This window comes from Callithrix jacchus, chromosome 17, assembly GCF_049354715.1.
Source record: "Callithrix jacchus isolate 240 chromosome 17, calJac240_pri, whole genome shotgun sequence".
Taxonomy (NCBI): domain Eukaryota; kingdom Metazoa; phylum Chordata; class Mammalia; order Primates; family Cebidae; genus Callithrix; species Callithrix jacchus.
The window spans coordinates 79,479,471-79,502,786 of NC_133518.1; the positions used below are offsets into that span (position 1 = coordinate 79,479,471).

At 41.5% G+C, this 23,316-nt stretch overlaps 1 protein-coding gene across 23 annotated transcripts in view; it reads right to left on the reverse strand.

Moving 5' to 3' along the window:
* Positions 1 to 23,316, reverse strand: part of ULK4 (unc-51 like kinase 4) — a 677,547-nt gene that overhangs the window by 435,873 nt on the left and 218,358 nt on the right. For all 23 annotated transcript variants that reach the window (XR_013528778.1, XR_013528777.1, XR_008477287.2 and 20 more), the window contains 2 exons: positions 14,999 to 15,050; positions 14,803 to 14,897 (listed from right to left, as the gene is read on the reverse strand). Coding sequence is in view for 15 of the 23 variants with exons in the window: in XM_078354734.1 (XP_078210860.1) it covers positions 14,803 to 14,897; positions 14,999 to 15,050 (147 nt within the window). In the remaining 8 variants the exon portion in view is untranslated. The remainder of the gene's footprint in view (positions 1 to 14,802; positions 14,898 to 14,998; positions 15,051 to 23,316) is intronic.

Here is a 23,316-nt window from a genome sequence, read left to right on the forward strand (position 1 = left end):
TGAAGCTTTTAAATAAACTTTCACTCTGGCTCTAACACTTGCCTCGAGCCTATGCCCCTCAGTTGAATTCTTTCCTCTGAGGAGGCAGGAGCTGACACTGTTGCAGACCCGTACAGATTTGCTGCCACCACCAGTACCTCTGCCCAGAGATGGCAAATTCTCTCTTCCAAATATCCTTTTAAACAGTAGTATCCATTTCTTTATTTCCTTTAGCATCCATTGATTCTTGTCTAAAGTTGTGGCTAAACTGTCTATCAGGACCTGAGAAATTTCAAAGCCATAACATGCCGACACAAAGAATGAGTTAATACTCTATTTACTGAGTAATCGTGTTACATGAGGTCTCCTGATTTAAAAGAATAACTGGAGAGTGCAGTCTGATACACGGTGAACCTCAGTCTGCATTTTGAGAAGGCAGATTAGAACTGTATGCTTTAATGGCAGCCCAACAGCAAACAGCAACAATGCAGCAAGACAAGAAAGAGCAACAGAAAAAGGACAAAGCCTAAAAGTTCTTCATTAAATCACTTCCAAGTCACAGTGACAAAACCGTGATGACAAAACCTGACACAGTATATGACAGTGAATGTGCTCCAAACCTTCAAATGGGCATGGCTTTGCCCACTGATACTAGGTCACCTTTTTAAAAAGAGACTGAATCTGCCGGGCGCGGTAGCTCACGCCTGTAATCCCAGCACTTTGGGAGGCCATGGCGGGTGGATCACGAGGTCAAGAGATTGAGACCATCCTGGTCAACATGGTGAAACCCCGTCTCTACTAAAAATACAAAAAATTAGCTGGGCATGGTGGCACGTGCCTGTAATCCCAGCTACTCAGGAGGCTGAGGCAGGAGAATTGCCTGACCCAGGAGGCGGAGGTTGCGGTGAGCCGAGATCGCGCCATTGCACTCCAGCCTGGGTAACAAGAGTGAAACTCTGTCTCAAAAAATAATAATAATAATAATTAATAAATAAAAAGAGACTGAATCATTGAGACAATAGACAATGAGTGCTTTTTGCTGCTGTGGAGTTGGCTAATTTGCTCACCAGTGTTCTGCCCTTCCAGAATCTTCCACAGAATTTATATACATATACATCACATGTTTATATGCACTACTATATGCTATATATTTTGTAACATCTATACTCATATAGCTAATGGTATTAAAATAAATACAACTGCACCCTAATCAAGCTCCTCTGTACCAGTGATCTCCATTAAAAAATTCCATCACTAATTATTTATTTCAGTGTAGGTATAATACACTTACATGGAATAATCCAAGGAATTTTAATAATACTAGCAATATTGATTTCTTGAAGATATTTACTTGTGCAAGTTCATTTGTCAGCGTGTTCTAAAAGCAGAGACCTACTGAACTCTTTGAAAATGGAAAATCCCAAGTCGGGTGACTTTTATTTCTTCGCTCAAAAACTAGGACCCCCACCCATTTTTTAAAGTGTGTGAATATGCATGCACATTATTAGTTTCTCTGCATGTTACTGATTCTCAACGGCATGTCCCAAACGAAATGAACGCCTATGACTTAGGAATGCTAAGAGAGGTCTGGGACATATAAGCTAAACAACAGCAAATAACACTTGCTTCACTGAACCTTATTTCATTTATTCTTAAAGTTACTGTTGCCCAAGATTGGTGCTTTGTTTAAATCTTCTTTGCAATATTAAATAGCTATAAAAATGTTAAGAATTGCTATGGTCACATTCAGTGGGTAACACATTATTGGCAAGACGGTGTCAAAACAGGCATTCTCATACACTGCTGGTGAGAAAGACAATGGTAAAAGCCCACATAAGGCTAACAAAAGTGCAAGTACCTTCACCCTTTGATCCCAACATCACCCTTCTAGTGATTAAACTGCCAGATTGCAATTTATCCTGAAGATACACCTCCAGTAGGAATGTGAACATGAACAAGGTTATTTGCTGCTTAAAACTGCAAATATTAGCAACTACCTAGAGGGCCAAACACTGGTGGAATACTATACTGTTTTAACAAAGAGTGAGAAAAAGCTCTATGAACTGATATGGAGTAATTTCTAATGCTCATTATTAACTGAAAAGGCAAACTGCAAAAGAACATATATGTTACATTCAGTGTGAGAAGGAAAAATAAGAAAACATATACTCACTTTACAGAAAGAAATTATTAAAAGGATAAACCAGAAAACAATGAAGTAGGTAATCTGCAAGAGTAAGGAGAGCATGACGGAATGGCAACGGAGTAGAGCAGATATATATTTCAGGGAAGGGAGTGACACTGCTCTGAATATATCTTTTTCCATAGTTTTGACTTTTTGGAAGCACATTCATGTTCTACATATCTAAAAAAATCAAAAGCAACAGAAAAGGAAGGAGCAAAAGAAAACCTAAAATTGAAAGCAAATGGACACAAATCTACTGTGCTTCAAACAAATACTGTGACTACACTAAGAGTAGGGAAGGGCGCTAAGCCAAGCACCTTATGAACACAGTATTGACTGTATACCCCCAAGTGCTGCTTGAGAAGAGGGTGGGAAGGCAAGGAATTCTGCAAACAAATCCTGACTTCATTTGGTTTGTTTTGGTAGTGGTTTCAGTGAAGCAATTCCATGACAATTTTAGATATATTACAGGAAAGCAAATGAGAAAATGCACTGGAAGCCAAAACTTCCACAAAGGGGCACACAAATACAGAATGGGTGAAGGCAAGAAAGAACTGTGCAGGGGGCTGAATATGAAGAGAGCAGTGTGAACTCACAAATCCAAATATGTATGTGTGTGCATACAGGCACGTGTATGTAAGTACATACAGCTGTCCCTCAGTATCCACAGTGGACTGGCTCCAGGGAGAGAACAATGTGTCAACACATAATTGAGTAGGAGCATAGCATAGTAAGGGCTGTTACGATGGGTGGTATAGAAAGCTATGGACCCCAGAGCAAGGAGGGCCTGTCTCTGCTGGGCGGGTAGGAGAGTCTCACAGAGGGACTTTTGAATGGGGCTTTGAGAGAAAAGGAGGAGGGAACAGAGCAGACAACCTGACTTAAGGGATGAGAAGTCTAGGTTCACACAGGGAATGCTGAATATAACTGGGCCTCAAAATGAGACAGAGTTTGGTACTAGAATCCCTTCCCCATAACAAAATCCAGGGATCTTTAAGTCCTTATATAAAATGGCGTTAGTATTTGCATATAAACTACACACAACCTCCCATATACCTTAAATCATCTCTAGGTGACTTATAACACCTAATGCAATGTAAGTGCCAGCTAAATAGTTGTTATACTCTATTTAAAAAATTTTTTTTATTGTTATATTATCATTTTTCATTGTTTTTCAAATACTTTTTATCTGCTGTTGGTTGAATCCAAGGATGTGGAATCTGTGGATACAGAGGGCCAAACTGTCTGTGACTGTATGATATCTATGTGTGTTCATATGCATATGTGTTGGTGTCTATGTGTGTTCACATGCATATGTGTTGGTATCTATGTGTTCATATGCATGTGTGTTGGTGTCTATGTGTGTTCACATGCATATGTGTTGGTATCTATGTGTTCATATGCATGTGTGTTGGTATCTATGTGTGTTCATATGCATGTGTGTTGGTGTCTATGTGTGTTCATATGTATGTGTGTTGGTATCTATGTGTGTTCATATGCATATGTGTTGGTGTCTGTGTTCATACACGTGTGTTTATCTATGTGTGTTCAGACATGTATGTATTGATATTTATGTGTTCATATGTATATGTGGTAGTATCTATGTGTGTTCATACACATATGTGTTGGTGTCTGTGTTCATACACATTGGTAGCTATGTGCATTCATATGTGTATGTGTTGGGATCTATGTGTGTTCATATGCGTTTGTGTTGGTTTCTATGTGCTCATATGCATGTGTGGTTGTATCTATGTGTGTTCCTATGCATATGTGTTGGTGTCTATGTGTGTTCATACATGTGTGTTGGTATCTATGTGTTCAGAAGCATATGTGTTTGTATCTATGTGTGCTCATATGCATATGTGGTGGTATCTACGTGCATTCATATGCATGTGTTGGTGTCTATGTGTGTTCATACATGTGTTGGTATCCATGTGTGTTCAGACGTGTATGTGGTGGTATATGTCTGTTCATATGCATATGTGGTGGTATCTATGTGTGTTCACACACGTGTGTTGATATCTGTGTTCCTACGCATGTGTGGTAGTGTCTATGTGTGTTCCTATGCATATGTGTTGGTGTCTATGTGTTCATACACGTGTTGGTATCCATGTGTGTTCAGATGCATATGTGGTGGTGTCTATGTGTGTTCATACACATGTGTGTTGGTATCTATGTGTGTTCATATGGGTATGTGTTGGTATCTATGTGTGTTCCTACACATGTGTGGTGGTATCTATGTGTGTTCATATGCATATGTGTTGATTTACTCAGGCTGCTGTAACAAAGGCCTTAGCCTGGGTAATTTCATAACAGAAATTTGTTCCTCACAGTTTAGGAGGCTGGGGCGTCCAAGATCAAGATGCCAGCAGTTTCGATGTCTGGTGAGGGCTGCTTCCAAGGTGGCATCCTTTAGCTGTGTCCTCACATGGCAGAAGAAGTAGAAGGCCCAAACCAACTCCCTCAAGTTCTTTAAAAGGACACTAACTGCATTCATGAGAGGGGAACCCTTGTGATCTAATCACCTCCTAATACCGTGACTTGGGGATTAAGTTTCAACATATGAAGTTTGAGGACACATTTGGACCATCACAGTGCATATACCTGCATGTATTTCCTAATGTTTCTTGGAAGGGCTAGAAGCTAAGATGTTCCAGAAGACAGGAGCACACTTAGTGCCCCTCTGATGCCATTTCCCAATAAAGAAAACCAGGGCTCCTCGGAAATGCCTAACTTCATAGCCAGGGCCGAGTAGTAACAAACTGAGGATGGAATATCTTGTTGTAACATAAAATAAGGTAGCACTCAGCAAAGGACAGGGTATGTCACAAGGACCCGTGACAGAGGCCAACCTGAAAGAGCTTGCGCTAGCCACATCTGGAGAAGAGCAGCACCAAGGCAATACAGTAATGAAGCCATTGATAAAACAGAAATCTGTGGTGAACGACGCCTCTCCAAAGACGGCCATGTCCTGATCCCCAGAACCTTCAAGTCTTATTTACACAGCAAAAGGGAGTTTGCAGAGGAGATTCAGTTCAGGCTCTTGAGAGATATAATATATATCCAATATAATAATAAGGATCCTCAAAGGGTGACAGGATGGTCAGAGTCAGAGAAGATGTGACAATAAAAGCAGAGGCTACAGAGAGATTTGAAGATGCTGCTCTGCTGGATTTCAAGATGGAAGAAGGGGCCCGGAGCCTAAGAATGAATGCAGGTGGCCTCAAGAAGGTGGAAAGGGCAAGGAAGCAGAGCCTTCCCCTAGAGCCTTGGGAAGGTTCACGGCCATGCTGACACCCCGAAACTCATTTCAAGCTCTGACTCTCCAGAACGGTAAGAATATATTTGTGTTGTTTTAAACCACTAGGCTTGTGGTAATTGGTTACAGCAGCAACAGAAAACTAATACAGAATATGAATCCATACCAATAAAAGAGAGAGCTGCTTATTCGTATCAGTTAACTTTATATATACACAGTCACGCACGGCATAATGACGCCTTGGTCAGAACAGATGATATGTATGAGGATGGTCCCATAAGCTGATAATGGAGCAGAAAATTCCTGCTGCTTCTGACAAGGTCTTAATGATCCGGACCCTGTGTAAGCCCAGGCTAACTGTGTGTCATTTCGTCTTCATTTTTAACAAAAGTTTAGAAAGGAAAAAAATTTTAATTAAAAATTTCAAAAGAAAGGCTTATCAAATATGGATATAAAGAAAATATTTTTCTACAGCTGTACAATGTGTTTTAAAATGAGTATTATCACAAAAGAGTCAAAAGGTTTTTAAAAGTTCATAAAGTAAAAATGTTACAGTAAGATACAGAGAATTCAGTATTAAAGAAAGAAAAATATATTTTTTTTGTTTTCTTCTGTTTATTTTGAGGCAGAATCTCACTGTTACCTAGGCTGGAGTGCAGTGGTGCGATCTTGGCTCACTACAACCTCTGCTCCCAGGATCAAGTGATTCTCCGGCCTCAGGCTCCCAAGCTGGACTGCAGGCACCCACCATCACACCTGGCTAATTTTTGTATTTTTAGGAGAGATGGGGTTTCACCATGTTGGCCTAGTTGGTCTCGAACTCTTGACCACAGGTGATCCGCCCACCTTGGCCTCTCAAAGTGCTGGGATTACAGGACTGAGCCACCGTATGTGGTCACAGATGGGGTTTCACCATGCTGGCCTGGCTGGTCTTGAACTCTTGACCTCAGGTGATCCGCCCACCTCGGTCTCTCAAAGTGCTGGGATTACAGGAGTGAGCCACCGTATGTGGTCACAGATGGGGTTTCACCATGCTGGCCTGGCTGGTCTCGAACTCTTGACCTCAGGTGATCCGCCCACCTCGGTCTCTCAAAGTGCTGGGATGACAGGAGTGAGCCACCGCACCTAACCATATATTTTTTTTTCTACAGGCATGCACCACGATGCCCAGTTAATTTTTTTTTTTTTTTTTTTATAGGCAAGGGGTTTCACTATATTGCCCAGGCTGGTCTTCAGACTCCTGGCCTCAAGTGGTTCTCCTGCCTCAGTCTCCCAAAGAACTAAGATTACAGGTGAAGATGTGAGCCGCTGTGCCTGCCCGAAAAATATTTTTTAATAAATTTAATGTAAGCCGGGTGCGGTGGCTCATGCCTATAATCAATCCCAGCACTCTGGGAGGCCAAGGAGGGCAGATCACTTGAGGTCGGGAGTTCGAGACCAGCCTGACCAACATGGAAAAACCCCGTCTCTACTAAAAATACAAAAAATTAGCCGGGCGTGGTGGCACATGCCTGTAATCCCAGCTACTCGGAAGGCTAAGAAAGAAGAATCATTTGAACCCAGGAGGCGGAGGCTGCGGTGAACCGAGATTGCGCCGCTGCACTCCTGCTTGGGCAACAAGAGCGAAACTCCGTCTCAAAAAAAAAAAGAAAGAAAGAAAAAATTAGTGTAGCTTAAGTGAACAGCACTGATAATGTCTACTGTAGTGTATGGCGATATCCTAGGCCTTCACACTGACTCAGCTCTCAGTACTGACTCGCCCAGAGCAACTCCAGTCCTGCAAGCTCCACTCAGTGTAAGTATCCTACCAGGATATACCATCTATCTTTATGCAGCATTTCCACCAGACCTCTGCTTGATATACTTACCACCTGTTACACTCACCTACAATACTCAGTGTAAGTATCCTATCAGGATATACCGTCTATCTTTATGCAGCATTTCCACCAGACCTCTGCTTGGTATACTTACCACCCGTTACAATCACCTACAATACTCAGTGTAAGTATCCTATCAGGATATACCGTCTATCTTTATGCAGCATTTCCACCAGACCTCTGCTTGGTATACTTACCACCCGTTACAATCACCTACAATACTCAGTGTAAGTATCCTATCAGGATATACCGTCTATCTTTATGCAGCATTTCCACCAGACCTCTGCTTGGTATACTTACCACCCGTTACAATCACCTACAATACTCAGTGTAAGTATCCTATCAGGATATACCGTCTATCTTTATGCAGCATTTCCACCAGACCTCTGCTTGGTATACTTACCACCCGTTACAATCACCTACAATACTCAGTGTAAGTATCCTATCAGGATATACCGTCTATCTTTATGCAGCATTTCCACCAGACCTCTGCTTGGTATACTTACCACCCGTTACAATCACCTACAATACTCAGTGTAAGTATCCTATCAGGATATACCGTCTATCTTTATGCAGCATTTCCACCAGACCTCTGCTTGGTATACTTACCACCTGTTACACTCACCTACAATACTCAGTGCAGTAAAGCGCTGTACAGGTTTACAGTCTAGAAGCTACAGGCTATACCGTGTGGCCTAGGTGTTAGTGGGCTGCACCATCTAGGTTGGAGTAAGTGCATTCTGTGATGTCTGCACAGCAGAAAAGATCACCAAACAAGGCATTTTCAGAATCTAGCTCCATCCATAAGCAAGGCATGATTGTACGTACAATCCAAAACTCTAAAATCTGAAATGCTCCAACATTTGAAACCTGTTTCTCTTCCTTTTAGAAATGGGGTTAGGGCTACGTTGCCCAGGCTGGCCTTGAACTCCTAGGCTCAAGCTATCCTCCCACCTCAGCTTCCCAAGTAGCTGCAACTACAGGAGCTTGGCACCATGCCCAGCTTGAAACTTTCTGAGCACCAATGTGACACAGAAGCACTGCTCACTGGAGTGGTTCAGAGCTTCAGATTAGGCATGTCCAACCAGTAAGGATAATGCAAATATTCCCAAAATTCACAGATTTCCAAACCCCAAACCACCCAAAATCTGAATCACTTCTAGTGGCAACTGTTTTAGATAAGGGAATAATCAACCTGTATACAGGCTTAGACCTTTACCAACTTCTAAGCCTTTTTTCATATTTACGTAAATTTTTAATTCACAAATAAGATCCATACATAAGATGTACTTATCCTAAGTATACAATTTAGATAATTTTCGCAATGTGAATACACCATGTAAGCAGCACCGAGATGAAGGAACGGGATATCGTGAAGCCCCCTTTGTCAAGACCTACCAGTCACCACCCAAGAGTAACCACTATCCCAACCTGGAATAGTTTTGTCTATTCTTAAACTTTTTGCAAATGGAATCACGGTATTTTGTATTTGTTAACTTTAGTGCCATATTAAATGTGTAAGGTTTATCCATGCCATTACTTGTAATTGTAGGTCGTTGATTTTCTCTGTGGAAGAACACTCCGTCATTTCACTATACCATAATGTATTCATGCATCGACTGCTGATGGGCATCTGGGTAGTTTCCAGTCTGCAGCTATGAGCATTCTTGTGTATATGTCATCCTATTGAATATATGCTTAGAAGTAAAATTGCTGAGTCACAGTATACGCCTATGCTCAGCTGTAGTTAACTACTGCCAAACAGGTTTTCAGAGGAGCTGTAACAACACACACTCTGCGTGTAGAGTTTCTGGGTTCCATTTCCTCCATGTCCCCACCAACACTAAGTATTAATTCAAATAAGTGGTTTAGGGCTAAATTATTCAATATTTATTAGGCTCCAGCCTCTCCCTGAAAAATTTACAAAAGGATAGGGTTTTTTTTGTTAAAAAGTATGAAGGCTTAGCTTACTTTCTAAACTTAAAGACAGAAATATTTTAATTAAATTATGTATATTGCAGCCAGAATTTTCTAACAAAGAAGTCATCTTCATTTCTCCCTTTGCTGTTAATATTTTCCTAAGTCACCATGAGTGGGAACAAATTCTCTGTACAAAACAAACATGTGGCTTTCTGACTGCCCTATAGGCCAGATTGATTATTTCAACTCTGAGGAGCTAAAGAGTCTAAAACTCTGGGGAAAATCTGAATTAAGTGTCTGTGCTCAGCAAGAACCAAATGCATTTGGCCACTTCATACAATGTAGTATTGATCAACAGCCTTGGACACCACATGTGCTAACACTTCAAACAACAGTACGTTCCCTGGGGTGCTGGGTCTTCCTCTTCATGTATTCCAGTCATGCTCAACAAGAGGTAATTAGAAAATTTCTTATGAGTTATAACATTAAAAAATGTTTTTATGAAGCCAGTAAGTTGCAATAATACCTTTTCTACCACAATACATGCTGTAGTTACAACAATTAGTATGCTTGCATTTCATGATTAGAAAATAACCTAATTTCTATTTAAATGCAATATAGACATTTATAAATACTGGACCATAACAAATTAGCCATAAGGTTACTGTTCATTAGGCAAAAGAATGAGCAAGAACATCCCAGCAAGTCATAGCTTATTTGATGACTTGGAATTCGTTGCTATGACCATGACCATGACAAACAGGTTCCTAGTTAGGGTAAGTACTGTGACTTGGATTAACTCTCTTACTGAAAACAATGAAAAATGCCAGATAAAATATAAATACCCTAAACCTTAAGCTCTGAAAACAGGGGGAGCTTTCAGACTAGTTTCTGAAGGAAAGCCTTAGGCAGAGAGTTGAGAACGTGAGAGCACGGAGCTGACTGTGCCCAGCAGGCACTCAGCAACAGCACAGCACAGGTATCAGTGGGACCCCTGCACTCAGACCCTCCCAGCACACAGAGTTTTATGAGTCACCTCACACAGAAACGGGCACCTGCAGAGAGGGGGTTATCCTCTCAAAGTAAAGAAAAACTAGATCCATTCGCCAACCCTTCCACACACATTCACGCTCCTGAAAACTGAGAAGGCTGCCCTGGGAAGTTACAGTCTCCTACCTACACTGTCAGGGATTTACATACTGATGCTGTACAAAGGATGCTGACCTGAAGCCCTGCCCCAACTGGCAGAGCCCTTAGGTGCCTGGAGAAAGGAATATCCATACTTGACTTCAGGGAATGCCCTGTAAAGAGTTTCAGGAACAGTGTCCTGGAAGGATAGACAACATTCAGGCCTCCAAGAAACCAGGAAGATCTGGGCATGAACAAGATATGACAGGCACCACAGACAGAAGATGACCTTCTTTAATTGTACTCTAAGTTCTGGGTACATGTGCAGAGCGCGCAGGTTTGTTACATAGGTATATACGTGCCATGGTGGTTTGCTGCATCCTCCTCCGTCATCTACATTAGGTATTTCTCCTAATGCTCTCCCTCCCCAACCCCCAACCTACCAACAGTGCCCGGTGTGTGATGTTCCCCTCCCTGTGTCCATATGTTTTCATTGTTCAACTCCCACCTGTGAGTGAAAACATGCGGTATTTGCTTTTCTGTTCTTGTGTTAGTTTGCCGAGAATGATGGTTCTGATATTAGAATGACCACATATACTGTAGAACTACATTTAATAAACATGAATAAGTAAGTCACACACTAGGAAATACCTACAGGGAACAGGAAATTATAAAATAAAAAGCAATACAGATTTGAAAATAAAAAGAAGCAGAATTTCTAGCAATGATAGACTTCTACAAATGAAAAATAACCAAAATCAGAAACTCAAAAACTGTAGAACACAGGGGAAAAAGGAAATATCATTTGGAATATAACACTAAGAAAGAAAAAGCTGACATGTACAAAAAGACAGTAAGAATTAGAAAATACAGTGAGAAAGTTTAAAGTCTACGTGATCTGAATTGCTGAAGGAGACAGAACAAGAGAGACAGTAAGCAATGATAATGGCAGAAAGTTTTCCAGACTGATGAAAAAGGAGCATCCATAGATTCAAGAAGCACAGAGAATCCGAAACAGAGTAAGTAAAAAAGAAACTTAAATTTAGTTACATCACAGTGAATCTACAGAAAACTAAATCTACATCTCCTCCCCCAAAAAATGTTTTAGAAGGACACAAGGGACAAAAAGAGAGATTTCCTTCAGAGGAAAGACTTGAGATGAACCACAATCCTCTCAACAGCAACAGTTCAGAACATGAGATAAAGAAATAACATCTGCGCAGTGCTGAACAGTAATATCAAAAATAACTACCAACTGAAATGTAATGCTCAGCAAAATATCCCTCAAGGAAGAAGGACTTTGTCAGACAGACAGTTTGCCCCCAAACGAAGCTAAAGGAGACTAGAGAGGGAGACTAGAGATAAGTGAAGGCCGCAGGGGGTGCTCTGCCGTCAGAGATAAGTGAGGGCAGTAGTGAAAACTGAGAAGAAATGCAGTAAGTGTGCGGATAAATGCAAATGCACATGAACTGCACTGAAGCGGTGATAACAAAGTCTGGTGGACATTTAAAAGAGAGAAACACACAAGGCAGACTGAAAACTGCCGCAAAACACCGCCAATAACATACATATCCCGGGGGACTGCGCGGAGTTACGCAGGCTGAGGTCTGTGTATTACTAGGAGAAAAGAAAGCTGCTCTTCCAGTTTGGCTTTTAATACATTAATATGCATGATGAAAATTTTAGCGTGACCCGTAAAAGAACATAAAGAGAATATACAAATACCAATCTTACATAGGGGAAAAACTAAACGAAAAATAAAATATCAATGACACATGAGAGTGGAAGTAAGAAGACAATGTATGACAACGTTTGCAAGACTAAAGTAGGATGAATCTGAAAAGACCAACAATTACACTGTGTAAACAGAGTACATGTTGTAGTTAGAAGTCAAAAATTGGCCAAATTATTTTTATTTACTTACTTACTTATTTATTTGAGACAGGGTCTCACTCTGTCACCCAGGCTGGACGGCAGTGGCATGATCTCAGCTCACTGCAACTCTCCCTCCCAGAGTCAAGCAACTCTCCTGCCTCAGCTCACGAGTAGCTGGGATTACAGGCATGTACCACCACACCGAGCTAACTTCTGCTCTTTTAGTAGGGATGGGGTTCCACTGTGTTGGCCAGGCTATTCTCAAAGTCCCGACCTCAGACGATCCCCTCACCTCTGCCTCCCAAAGTACTGGGATTACAGGCGTGAGTCACCACGTCCAGCCTGGACAAATTAATTTTAAAATACTATATGATATTCATATTACAGAGATCTAAAACATAATAAGAGAGATGTTGGAAAGAAAAGACTGAAAAAAGATAGAGCAGGCAAGTATCAATCAAAAGAAAGTTTACATGATTATGCTAAAATGGGACAGAGTAGTGTAAGGCAAAAAGCATTACTAGAGATAAAGAGGCCACTTCACAATGACACGAGGGTGATTTCATTAGATGACATAATTTGAAATTAAAATACACGTAATAACATGGCCTGAAGATACATAAAACAAAAATTGTCAGAACTACAAGAAATAAATGCATGATAGTAATAGTAGATTTATACACATCTCATTCGGTAACTTACAGAAAACGCAGGCCAAAATTAGTAAGGGGAAGATTTGAACAAGGTAACTAATAAATGATCTGATGGACATACATTGAATACTGCACCGAACAGCTAAAAAATATATTTTTTTCAAACACACTGAATATTTACAAAAGAATAACCTCACAATGTGCTATAAACACAGTCTTGATGAATTTCAACATATTAAAATCTCCCAGACTACGTTCTCTCACTTCAAAGCAGTTAAACTAGAAATCAGTATACAAAGATAACTATAACGTATCCACACGACATTTAAATAAGTGTATATTAATAACCCATGATTCAATAAAGAAAATATAAAATACTTTAACTGAAAGATTAAAATTATGTGTGTGAAAATTTGTGAAGTGACACGAAGGCAGTGTTTAAGAGAAACATCATCTCAAATGCATAAATCAGAGAAGAAACATGGGAAACTAACAAGCTAAATATTTACACCAAAATGTCAGAAAAATACAAAACAGACCTAAAGAAAAAGGAAATAAGAATTACAACAATCAAAACAAAAAGAAACAGAAGTGATTAGCAAAAAGAAACAATGACATTCTAAACCATGTTTTATAAATTCAAATTTCTAAATCTGTATAAATAAAAACCGAAAGTAGAAGTGAGGTAATTCCGAGACGTCACGAGCCAAAGAACATAGAATTTAAGTGAAGGGTTTAATGCACACACACAAGTTAACTGTGTTTCATGGGTGGGGGCAGAGGGTAGAGAACTATGTGAGGAAACGAACTGCAGAATTCACTTCTACAATGGTAACTACGTGACCATGAAGGTGTTAAAATTAACTTTTTCTTTACTTCATAATATCTTTTTTAAGTACAGTTGTGATTTCTAAATTCGGTACTGTTATTCATGATCATGACAAGCAATCCAGAGCTCATGACTGACTGCTATCTAAAATTTTCCCTATACAGTTAGTTCGAAATTGACAAACAGTTTCACATCAGACTCTGCTGAGTTATGCTTTGGATGTCCTCGTAATTTGTTATCTGAAAGCGGTCACTATTGCTTGGGTCAAATGCTAACTGGGGCAGATCACTGGAAGCAGGCATAAGGCTGAGGTGCAAGAAACACATCCCCCCTTTACCACATCACCCATGCTCCAGTGAGGGGGTGGGGCAGGAGTTGGGAGGGCTCAGGAGGGCAGGAGGGAGCCATGTCCCTGCTCCGCAGCAGCTTCTAGGGAAAGCCACTGGCTGGCAAAGCCTGCTACTGCTCCTTGCACCATCAGCTAGTCTTCCTAACTGGCTCCTCTTCTGGGGGCCTTTCTGCAGAAAGAAAGGGAGGGGGATTTCCTCCTCCCATAGTCAACAGGCAGCTCACCTAAGGATCCTTCTAAGGCACAGTTTCTCAAATGAGAGCAATTTTGCAACCCAGGATACATATGTCAATGCGTAGAGACAATTTTGGTTGTCCTACTGAAGGGAGAGGAGTGGGGCTATCGGCATCTAATGAGCAGAGGCCAGCGTTTCTGCTAAATACCCCACAGTGCACGGGACGGCCCCATAACAAAGAACTGTCCATCCCAAGATGCCTTCAGTGCCAAGGCTGAGAAAGCCGGTCGGAGGATTTGTACTACCAGTTACGATAAATAGCCAGGCAAGAAGAAAGTACGCTGAGGGACAGGTGTGGGCCAGGAAGGAAAGAGAAAAACAAAGAAAAACCTTTAGAAAGTCAACAAAGGGAAGGGATTTCCTATGTTCACCCTGCCAGGGTGGCAGGGTTCTCAGTGGTTACTTCATGAAGGGAACGCGCACGTCTGAACAAGCACCCTAAGCTAGGGCTCCCTATACAGAATTACCAAGGACATTTAAAAAGAACTTTTTTCAAAAGCTGCTGGAACTGACCGTAGAGTGATAGTCTTTCAACACAACAGGATACTGTACGATTGCTTCAAAAGCAGACAACGTGATGTTGATCAATTCTTCTGACGCTGTCAGTCCTAGGAATACAGGTAATTATTACAGGTACGTATTTACATGTTTAAATCGCAATATCCAAGTACCTCAAACACACACATAAAATGCTCCACGGTCTACTCACCCATGGCTCCATCTATGTTTGTTTCTCCTGAGTCTACAGATTTAATATGACTCTGAAAAGAATAAATATTTTAATAAATAGAGTTTCAAAGTAACTCTGAAATAAAATGCAGGTAGTTTACATTTGCCCAAAACTGTACCTATTGCTCTTAATAACTCATAGACAGCAACACTCTACGTACATTATAAATACCATTAGTTTTTAAATTATATTAAATAATATATGTAAATTATTAACTACAATCATTTTTAAATATACAAATCACTATCAATGAGATTTAATGTTGGAATACGGTCAGTGGTAATGTAAGCACTTGCAAAAGTGAGAATAACAGAACTGATATATAACCATCTCCAACCATGTGCCACACTTAGACATTTGCCGTATCGGCAGTTAGTTAGAATGGCACCTAAGCAGGGGGACAGTCATCTCAAAGGAAGGTCAAGCCTTCGGTGCCCTGAATACAAAGTGTGTCAAGACAGCAGTTTTGCTCTCAAGGCCTGTCTTCAAATTTCACCATGTTTTAGTTCCTGCTCTGTGCTCCCACGCACCTCGCAAGGTGACACCCATTGCTGTTTGAGAGGAAGACCTTTGTAGCTTGGCTGTGAGCTCTCTGAGGCCTCAGCTCCCCGGATGAGGGGGCTTCCCAGTGTCTGACCAAACGCTCTGGACAGAAAAGGCACTCCACGAACACGGCCTCAATGAAACACTCACTGCCACGCGAGGCAGAGCCCCCACGTTACCGTCTGCAAGAACACTGCAACAGAGTTCTTGCCCTAGTGAACAAAACAATACATAGACATTCTTTTATATATGGTAACAGGCGGCAAATAAAATGTAAGATGACCTTGTAGGTAAAAAGTGATGAAGTATGAGCAATTAGTGAGCAGTAGAAATTGGTCTACTGTGCTCCATTTTAAGACAGTGCTATGTCTAAAAACATCTAATACAATAGAATGTACATAACAGGTACAAAAGAACGCAGGCATATATTTTGTGTTAGAAAGAAAACGCTTAAACACCACCCAAGGTAAGGACTAAGATGTCCCCAACTGGTTGCATGGACTCCCCTTTGCCGCCTGCCTACCACTTCCAGAGATAACCACGGCCACGTATTTATCATTTCCTCAGTTTTCTTAAATAGTTTTAACACACATACACGTGTCCCTAAATAGTGAACTGTCTGTGTATTTTTGAGCCTTACTGAAATTATACCAAACTAGCTACAGTTCATACAAACAGAATAGCAGCCGCTAAAATCTTCAGAAAACGTAAGACCCAAAATCGGAAAACAACTAGAAAAAAACAGAGGGTGAAGCTCCAAGACTTTGGTCTGGGCAACGACACTTTTAGGTCTAACCCAAAAACACAAGCAACAAAAGCACAAACAGACAAATGGGATCACGTGAACCTAAAAAGCTTCCGCGCAGCCAAGGACACAAAAGAATGAAGACAAGCTACGGAATGGGAGAAAATCTTCGTAAACCACAAATCTATAAGGGGTGAGTATCCAAAATATATAAGGAACTCAACTCAATAGTAAGAAAGCAGATAACCGAATGTCTTCAAATGGTCAGGCCAGGTGAAGTGGCTCATGCCTGTAATCCTAACACTTTGAGAGGCCAAGGCACAAGGATAACTTGAGGCCGGGAGTTTGGGCAACTTAGCAAGACTGTCTCCACAGAAAAATAAAAAAACAGCCAGGCATGGCAGCATGCACTTGTAGCGTTCGCTACTCAGAGGCTGAGGTGCAGGATCACGTGAGCCCAGGAGATCAAGGCTGCGATGGTCTATGCTGGTATCACTCCACTCCAGCCTGCGCGACAGAGCGAGACCCTGCCTCCCACAATAAAACGTCAAAGGAATGAATAGACATTACTCAAAGAAGATATGCAAATGGTTAACTATGAAAAAAACGCTCAACATCACTAATCAGGGAAAGGCAAGTTAAAACTATAATGAGATATCACTTCGCATCTGTAAGAATGGCTACTATCAAAGAGATAAAAGACGAGCGTGCTGAGGATGCTCAGAAGGGGAACTCCTGCACACTGTTGGTGGGAACGTAATTAGCACAGCCATTATGAAAAACAGCATGAACATTCTTCAAAAGAATTAAAAATAGAAGCACCACATGATCCAGGAATTCAACTACTGAAATACATATATACGCATTTCCAAAGGAAATAAAGTCAGGATGTTGAAGAAACAGCTACACTCCCATGTTCACTGCAGCCAAGATATGAACCAACGCAACTGTCCATCAACAGATGAATGCATTTTACAAAGGTGGCGAATATACACAATGGAATTTTTTGAAAAAGGAAAACCTGTCACTAGCGGCAACATGGATGAACCTAAGGTTCATCCTTATGTTAAGGGAAATGAGCCCGGCACAGAAGCACAAACGTCATGTGATCTCACTTACAGGATGGAACCAAAACAGGTGAACTCTGAGTGGAGAAGAGATAGTGGTTACCAGGGACTGGGGGTCAGGGGAAGACACTGGTCACAGGACACAATTTTGTTTACATAGAAGGAATCGGTATGAAGAGATGCAGAGTACATAGTGAACATGGTAGAAAACTGTAGACTTGAAAATCAGTAATGGCAGATTTCAAGTTTTCTCATCACAAAAACAAGTGTGTGAGGTAACAGATACTTTCATTAGCCGATTTAGCCATTCCACAATGTATACATATTTCAAAACAATCTGCTGTACACAACGAATGTACATCATTCTTATTTGTTAATTTAAAATTAAATTTTAAAATGTTTTTAAGAGGAATTTTTTTTAAGTTATGGGAAAATACCTAAATGCAACCTAATTGGTTTTTTTTTCTGGTTTTTTTTTTTTTTTTTTTTTTTAGGAGAGAGAGTCTCACTCTGTTGCCAGGCTGGAGTGCAGTGGCATAATCTTGGCTCACTGCAGCCTCCACCTCCCAGGTTCCAACAATTTTCCCGCCTCAGCCTCCCAAGTAGCTGGGACTACAGGCATGCATCACCATGCCCGGCTAATATTTGTATTTTTAGTAGACACGGAGTTTCACCATGATGGCCAGGTTGGTCTCGATCTCTTGACCTCATGATCTACCCGCCTTGCCCTCCCAAAGTGCTGGGATTACAGGAGTGAGCCACCATACCCAGCCAAATGCAACCTAACGTTTTTAAAGGTAGAATATGAATCTATGGACACAGAATGGTCTCAACCACATGTATTTGTATATGTCACATATACGTTATAGATACATAAATAACTGTGTCTACAATACAAACACATCTATATGAATAGAAAGCATAAGAAAACAAGAACAGGTTAACAACGGTTGTCTCCTAGTGTAGAGTTATAATTTTATAAGAAACAAGAACAGGTTAACAATGGTTGTCTCCTAGTGCAGAGTTATAATTTTATTTTTTCAAATTTCACAGTTTTCCACATTTTCTTTAATAACCATAAATAATTTAAACAAAAAAACTTAAAAGACATTTATTGTCTAGGTTATAAACAAAATCAGAAAGCCTAAAAAATGCAAGCCCTTTAAAAACTGAAAATAAAGGATATCTTCCAATTTTGGTGGGGGGGGGGCGGTTCAAAGAAACAAAATTGACTTTAAAATGAAGTTAATTTTTAAAAGTAGCAATGTATGCTTTTCATGATAATTTTGTTAAAATCATTTCACATAATTCCAAAATGGGCACATAACTTTTGTTGAATAAAAAATTCAGAGAGAGTGAGAGAGATATCTTTTCACTTCAACAAATCTACTTAAACGTCTATGAATCACTAAGTAAAAAAAAAGAGGACACAGCACTGTATGTAACAACAATCCCTTCTGTGTAAGTCCCTTAAAAATATATACATAGGCCCACTGCAGTGGCTCGTCTGTAATCCCAGCACGTGGGAGGCCAAGGAGGGAAGATCACAAGGTTAAGAGATCAAGACGGTCCTGGCCAACATGGTGAAACCGTCTCTACTAATAATACAAAAATTAGCCAGGCGTGCTGGTGCGCGCCTGTAGTCTCAGCTACTCCAGAGGCTGAGGCAGGAGAATCGCTTGAACCCAGGAGGTAGAGGATGCAGTGAGCCAAGATTGCACCACTGCACTGCAGCCTGGCAACAGAGCAAGACTGTATCTCAAAAATTTTTTTAAATAAAAAATACACACACACACACACACACACACATGCAATATACCAATGCTGGTGATGTGAACAACAATTTTTGAGGAAGAGATCACTGGCAAGGACAAGTGTCGCTTCCTTTGGGAGCCTGAGGAGGTACGGACACTTCCCTGCGTTTTCTGCCTTTTGCTTCCCTCGGGACGTTCTAACCACTCACACGCACTGCCTTTTTCTTTTATATATATAAAAGAAATAAGCTTGACTAAATGCTGACATTTATTCTTTATTATAAAGAATTATGAGATTCTTTTAACTGATTTCCTACCTTATATTTTCCCTATTTAACTTTTTTTAAATCCCTACTAAATATTTCATTCATTTATCAATTTCAAGGTCTTTTGATGTATTTCTTCCTTCTCATTCTCAGTGTAATAGGAAGTAATGAGGGGGGAGTGAGGACGGGGTAGGAGGCATTGGAGATTCAAGGAGAAGGGAACATGGAAATAGCAGCTGATGTGAATTTTAAGACAGACCAGTTATTTGCATTGTCCCCCCCGTCCCTGCCCCCTCACAGCCATATTTAGCCACTCAGAGCAGGGCTAAGGTAGGTGGAGACTTAAATTTAACTAGCATTAAAATTTGCCAGGGAGCCAGATGCAGTGGTTCATGCCTGCAATCCCAGCACTTTGGGAGGCTGAGGCAGGCAGATCACTTGAGGTCAGGAGTTCAAGAGCAGCCTGGCCAAATGGTGAAATCCCATCTCTACAAAAAAACATAAAAATTAGCTGCAAGTGGTGGCACACACCTGTAATCCCAGCTACGTGAGAGGCTGAGGCATGAGAATTGCTGGAACCTGGAAAGCAGAGGTTACAGTGAGCCAATATCGCTCCGCTGCACCAGCCTGGGAGACAGAAAGAGACTCCATCTCAAAAAAAAAAAATAGCCGGGTGCGGTGGCTCAAGCCTGTAATCCCAGCACTTTGGGAGGCCGAGGCGGGTGGATCACGAGGTCAAGAGATCGAGACCATCCTGGTCAACATGGTGAAACCCCATCTCTACTAAAAATACAAAAAATTAGCTGGGCATGGTGGCGCGTGCCTGTAATCCCAGCTACTCAGGAGGCTGAGGCAGGAGAATTGCCTGAACCCAGGAGGCGGAGGTTGTGATGAGCCGAGATCGTGCCATTGCGCTCCAGCCTGGGTAACAAGAGAGAAACTACGTCTCAAAAAAATAATAATAATAATAATAATGCCAGAGGAAGACAAGGAAGGAAGAGGGGAATGGGAGCTCCGATCTATGCGAGGAGGGATTAATGCTGGACCAGGCGCTCTAGGCAGAGTAAAGAGAACGTGAAGAAGCAGAGCCCTAGCAGGGCAGAATGGTGAGTAGAAAGCAGGCAGGAACAATTAAGTCTCGCAGGAACAATTAAGTCTCAAAGGAACTGAAGAGCTGCTGGGGAGGAGAGAAAAGGAGCTGAAAATCAGGGCTGGTGGACCGACAAGGGGATGCTGACAGTAAGGTCAAGTGTTTGAGCATGGGGGCAGCCAGCTGACAGGAAGACAGACAAGCTCTTGGGGAGAGAGGCAGCCAGGGAGCTGTGAGGCTGAGGCACTGGGAGACCCCCCAGAGGGATATCAAATTCCCCACCCATGACGCGGAAGCCCCAAGGAGAGGCTCATGGCTAGCCAAGTGCTAAAGGAATGCTGAGGAACAAGGGCCAGTGACACGGAAATCTGCAGATGACCACAACACAGAGGGTGACACTGTATCTTCTCACAGCGCACACTTTAAAGCGGGGAGTCTTAGCAGGGGAGCAAAAGAGAGCAGCCACTCCCCTGGCAAGGTCCGCTGGCTAGGGAGTGCGGGCAGTGTGTGCCAGTGCTGTGTTTCATTCAGTGCTCCCCAGCAGACGCTGAAACGAGCTCCTTCAGCAAACTGGGAAACAAATTCATGATGTGTTAAAGGAATAAAGACAAGAACATCTGGGTGGCACCAAATAAGTGAATATATACGACCATCTTCCGGAAAATGCAAGCCTGCCCCACCTCCGGCTTTGCTATAGCTGAAGTCAGTGTCTATCAACAAACCAGCATTGCTTTACCAAAAAATCTACAGAGGGCAGGAAGCATGTGCTTTCGTAGTTATTTATTGTAGAAAACGATCACCACCACAAGCCATTTTACTTGTATAAACTAACGAAGCCAGAACTTTGACACAACAAAGTGTGCTTCCCCTGATCATTAATCAAAAGCATTTTCAAAAGGACATAAGAAATGCAGTGAATGTTAGGTTAATACATATCATGAGCTCTTGAAAATATTTCCTTAATTTACTACTTCCTATTTCCCAGCCCAATTCAACGGAGGACCAAAAGAAGCATGCTGTTCGCCAGAGAACTTCTCCAGAGACCAGACTGTTGAAACCTGGAGAGGGAGCGAGCCAGAAGGCAGGCTGCTTCTGCCAGTAAGAATGAAAACAGCGATTATCAGCTGGGCAGTCCTCTTTTGCTAGGACTCTTTCAAAGCTTGATAATGGTTTAAAATTGCTCTGCTGAATTGTTTCCAAATGCTAGTCTCCTTAAAATATAAGACAATCAAAACTTCATTTTCCTTGGGGAAAAATTTTTACAAAAAATTAATTCCTGTATTTATGCCTCCATACATAAGAAGTATCCTGAATTTCTGTACATCAAAAAAAAAAAAAAAAAGTCTGTAGGTCAACTAGGCAAACAGTGACCTAGTGGCATTATAACACTGAAGCCAATGGGAAGCACAATTCCAATGCCCCTCTCCAGCCTGTTCCTTAAGAACCCTTCCGACCTGCAGACATCACAGCAACCCTGGCTGCTATCTCCACGCCCACCCACGGCAGGCCAGCAGCTCGTGGAGAGCTGCCTCAATGGAAGCCAAGAAGTTACTGGATTGCTGCTACTGGATACAGCTTCTAAAAGTGGACTAAGCTTGAATACCCCAAATAAGTCATACCTTTAAAATATTAAAGGTCAATATGCCTGCCATAAGACAATCGCTACTCCACAAGCATCATTTTGAGAAATACTGAAAATAACATTTATCTCCTGATGTATCAATAAGTCTTTCAAAACACAATGCTGGGCAAGGTAGCTCATGCCTGTAATCCCAGCACTTTGGGAGGCTGAGGTGGGTGGATCACTTGAGTCTAGGAGTTCAAGACCAGCCTGGTCAAGATGGTGAAACCCCATCTCTTCAAAAAAATTTTAAAAATTATCCAGGCATGGTGGCACACACCTGTAGTTCCAACTACGTCAGAGGCTAAGGAAGGAGGACTTATTGAGCCTGGGAGGAGGAGGTTGCAGTGAGCCTGATTGTGCCACTACACTTCAGCCTGGGTGACAAAGCAAGACTCTGTCTCAAAAAAAGAAAAGAAAAGAAAAGAAAAAAAATTCACAAAGCTAAGTATGTAAATATAATAGACTATTTCCCTATGTCACTAGAACCAAATAAGCACTATGCTCTGGACAGTTTTACATGATCATTCTGTGGACTGGGCTACAGAACATTCATAACTGTGCATCCCCACCACTACCACCAAAAAAAAAGACGGAGGGAGGGAAGGGAGGGAAGGGAGGGAGGGAGAAAGGGAGGGGAGGGAAGGGGAGGGGAGGGGAGGGGAGGGAGGGAGGGACGGAGGAAGGAAGGAAGGAAGGAAGGAAGGAAGGAAGGAAGGTAGGAAGGAAGGAAGGAAGGAAGGAAGGAAGGAAGGAAGGAAGCCTTTGCCTAAAAAAATTTGTTAAATTATTAAAACTCAAAAGGCTTTAATATGCTAATGTGCACTGTAAATTTCTAAGGGTCTCCTGGCATCAGTAAGGCACTGTAACCTGAATAACATTTCTGCTGTCTTCTGGAACAGTTTGCAATCCGTATGGCTAACTAAAGCCAGGTCCTGAATTTGAGTCAGTAATGCCCTCTTGTCAGGGCCATCAACGCTGAGTATGCAAAAGGGGAGCACACAGTTAAGGCCAAGCATCAAGCACAATCGGAAAAGTAATTCAAGAATTCTGGGACTGGCCATGATTCAAAATAGGAAAACAGACTGAAGAGAGGCAGAAAACTCATTCTGTTTCCCTAAACTTCCTCTAATTGGGTGAGACTCTCAAGAAAAAAACTGCTAAAATTTTTTCAGTATCTTAATGATCTCTAAAGCAACCGAGTTATTTTC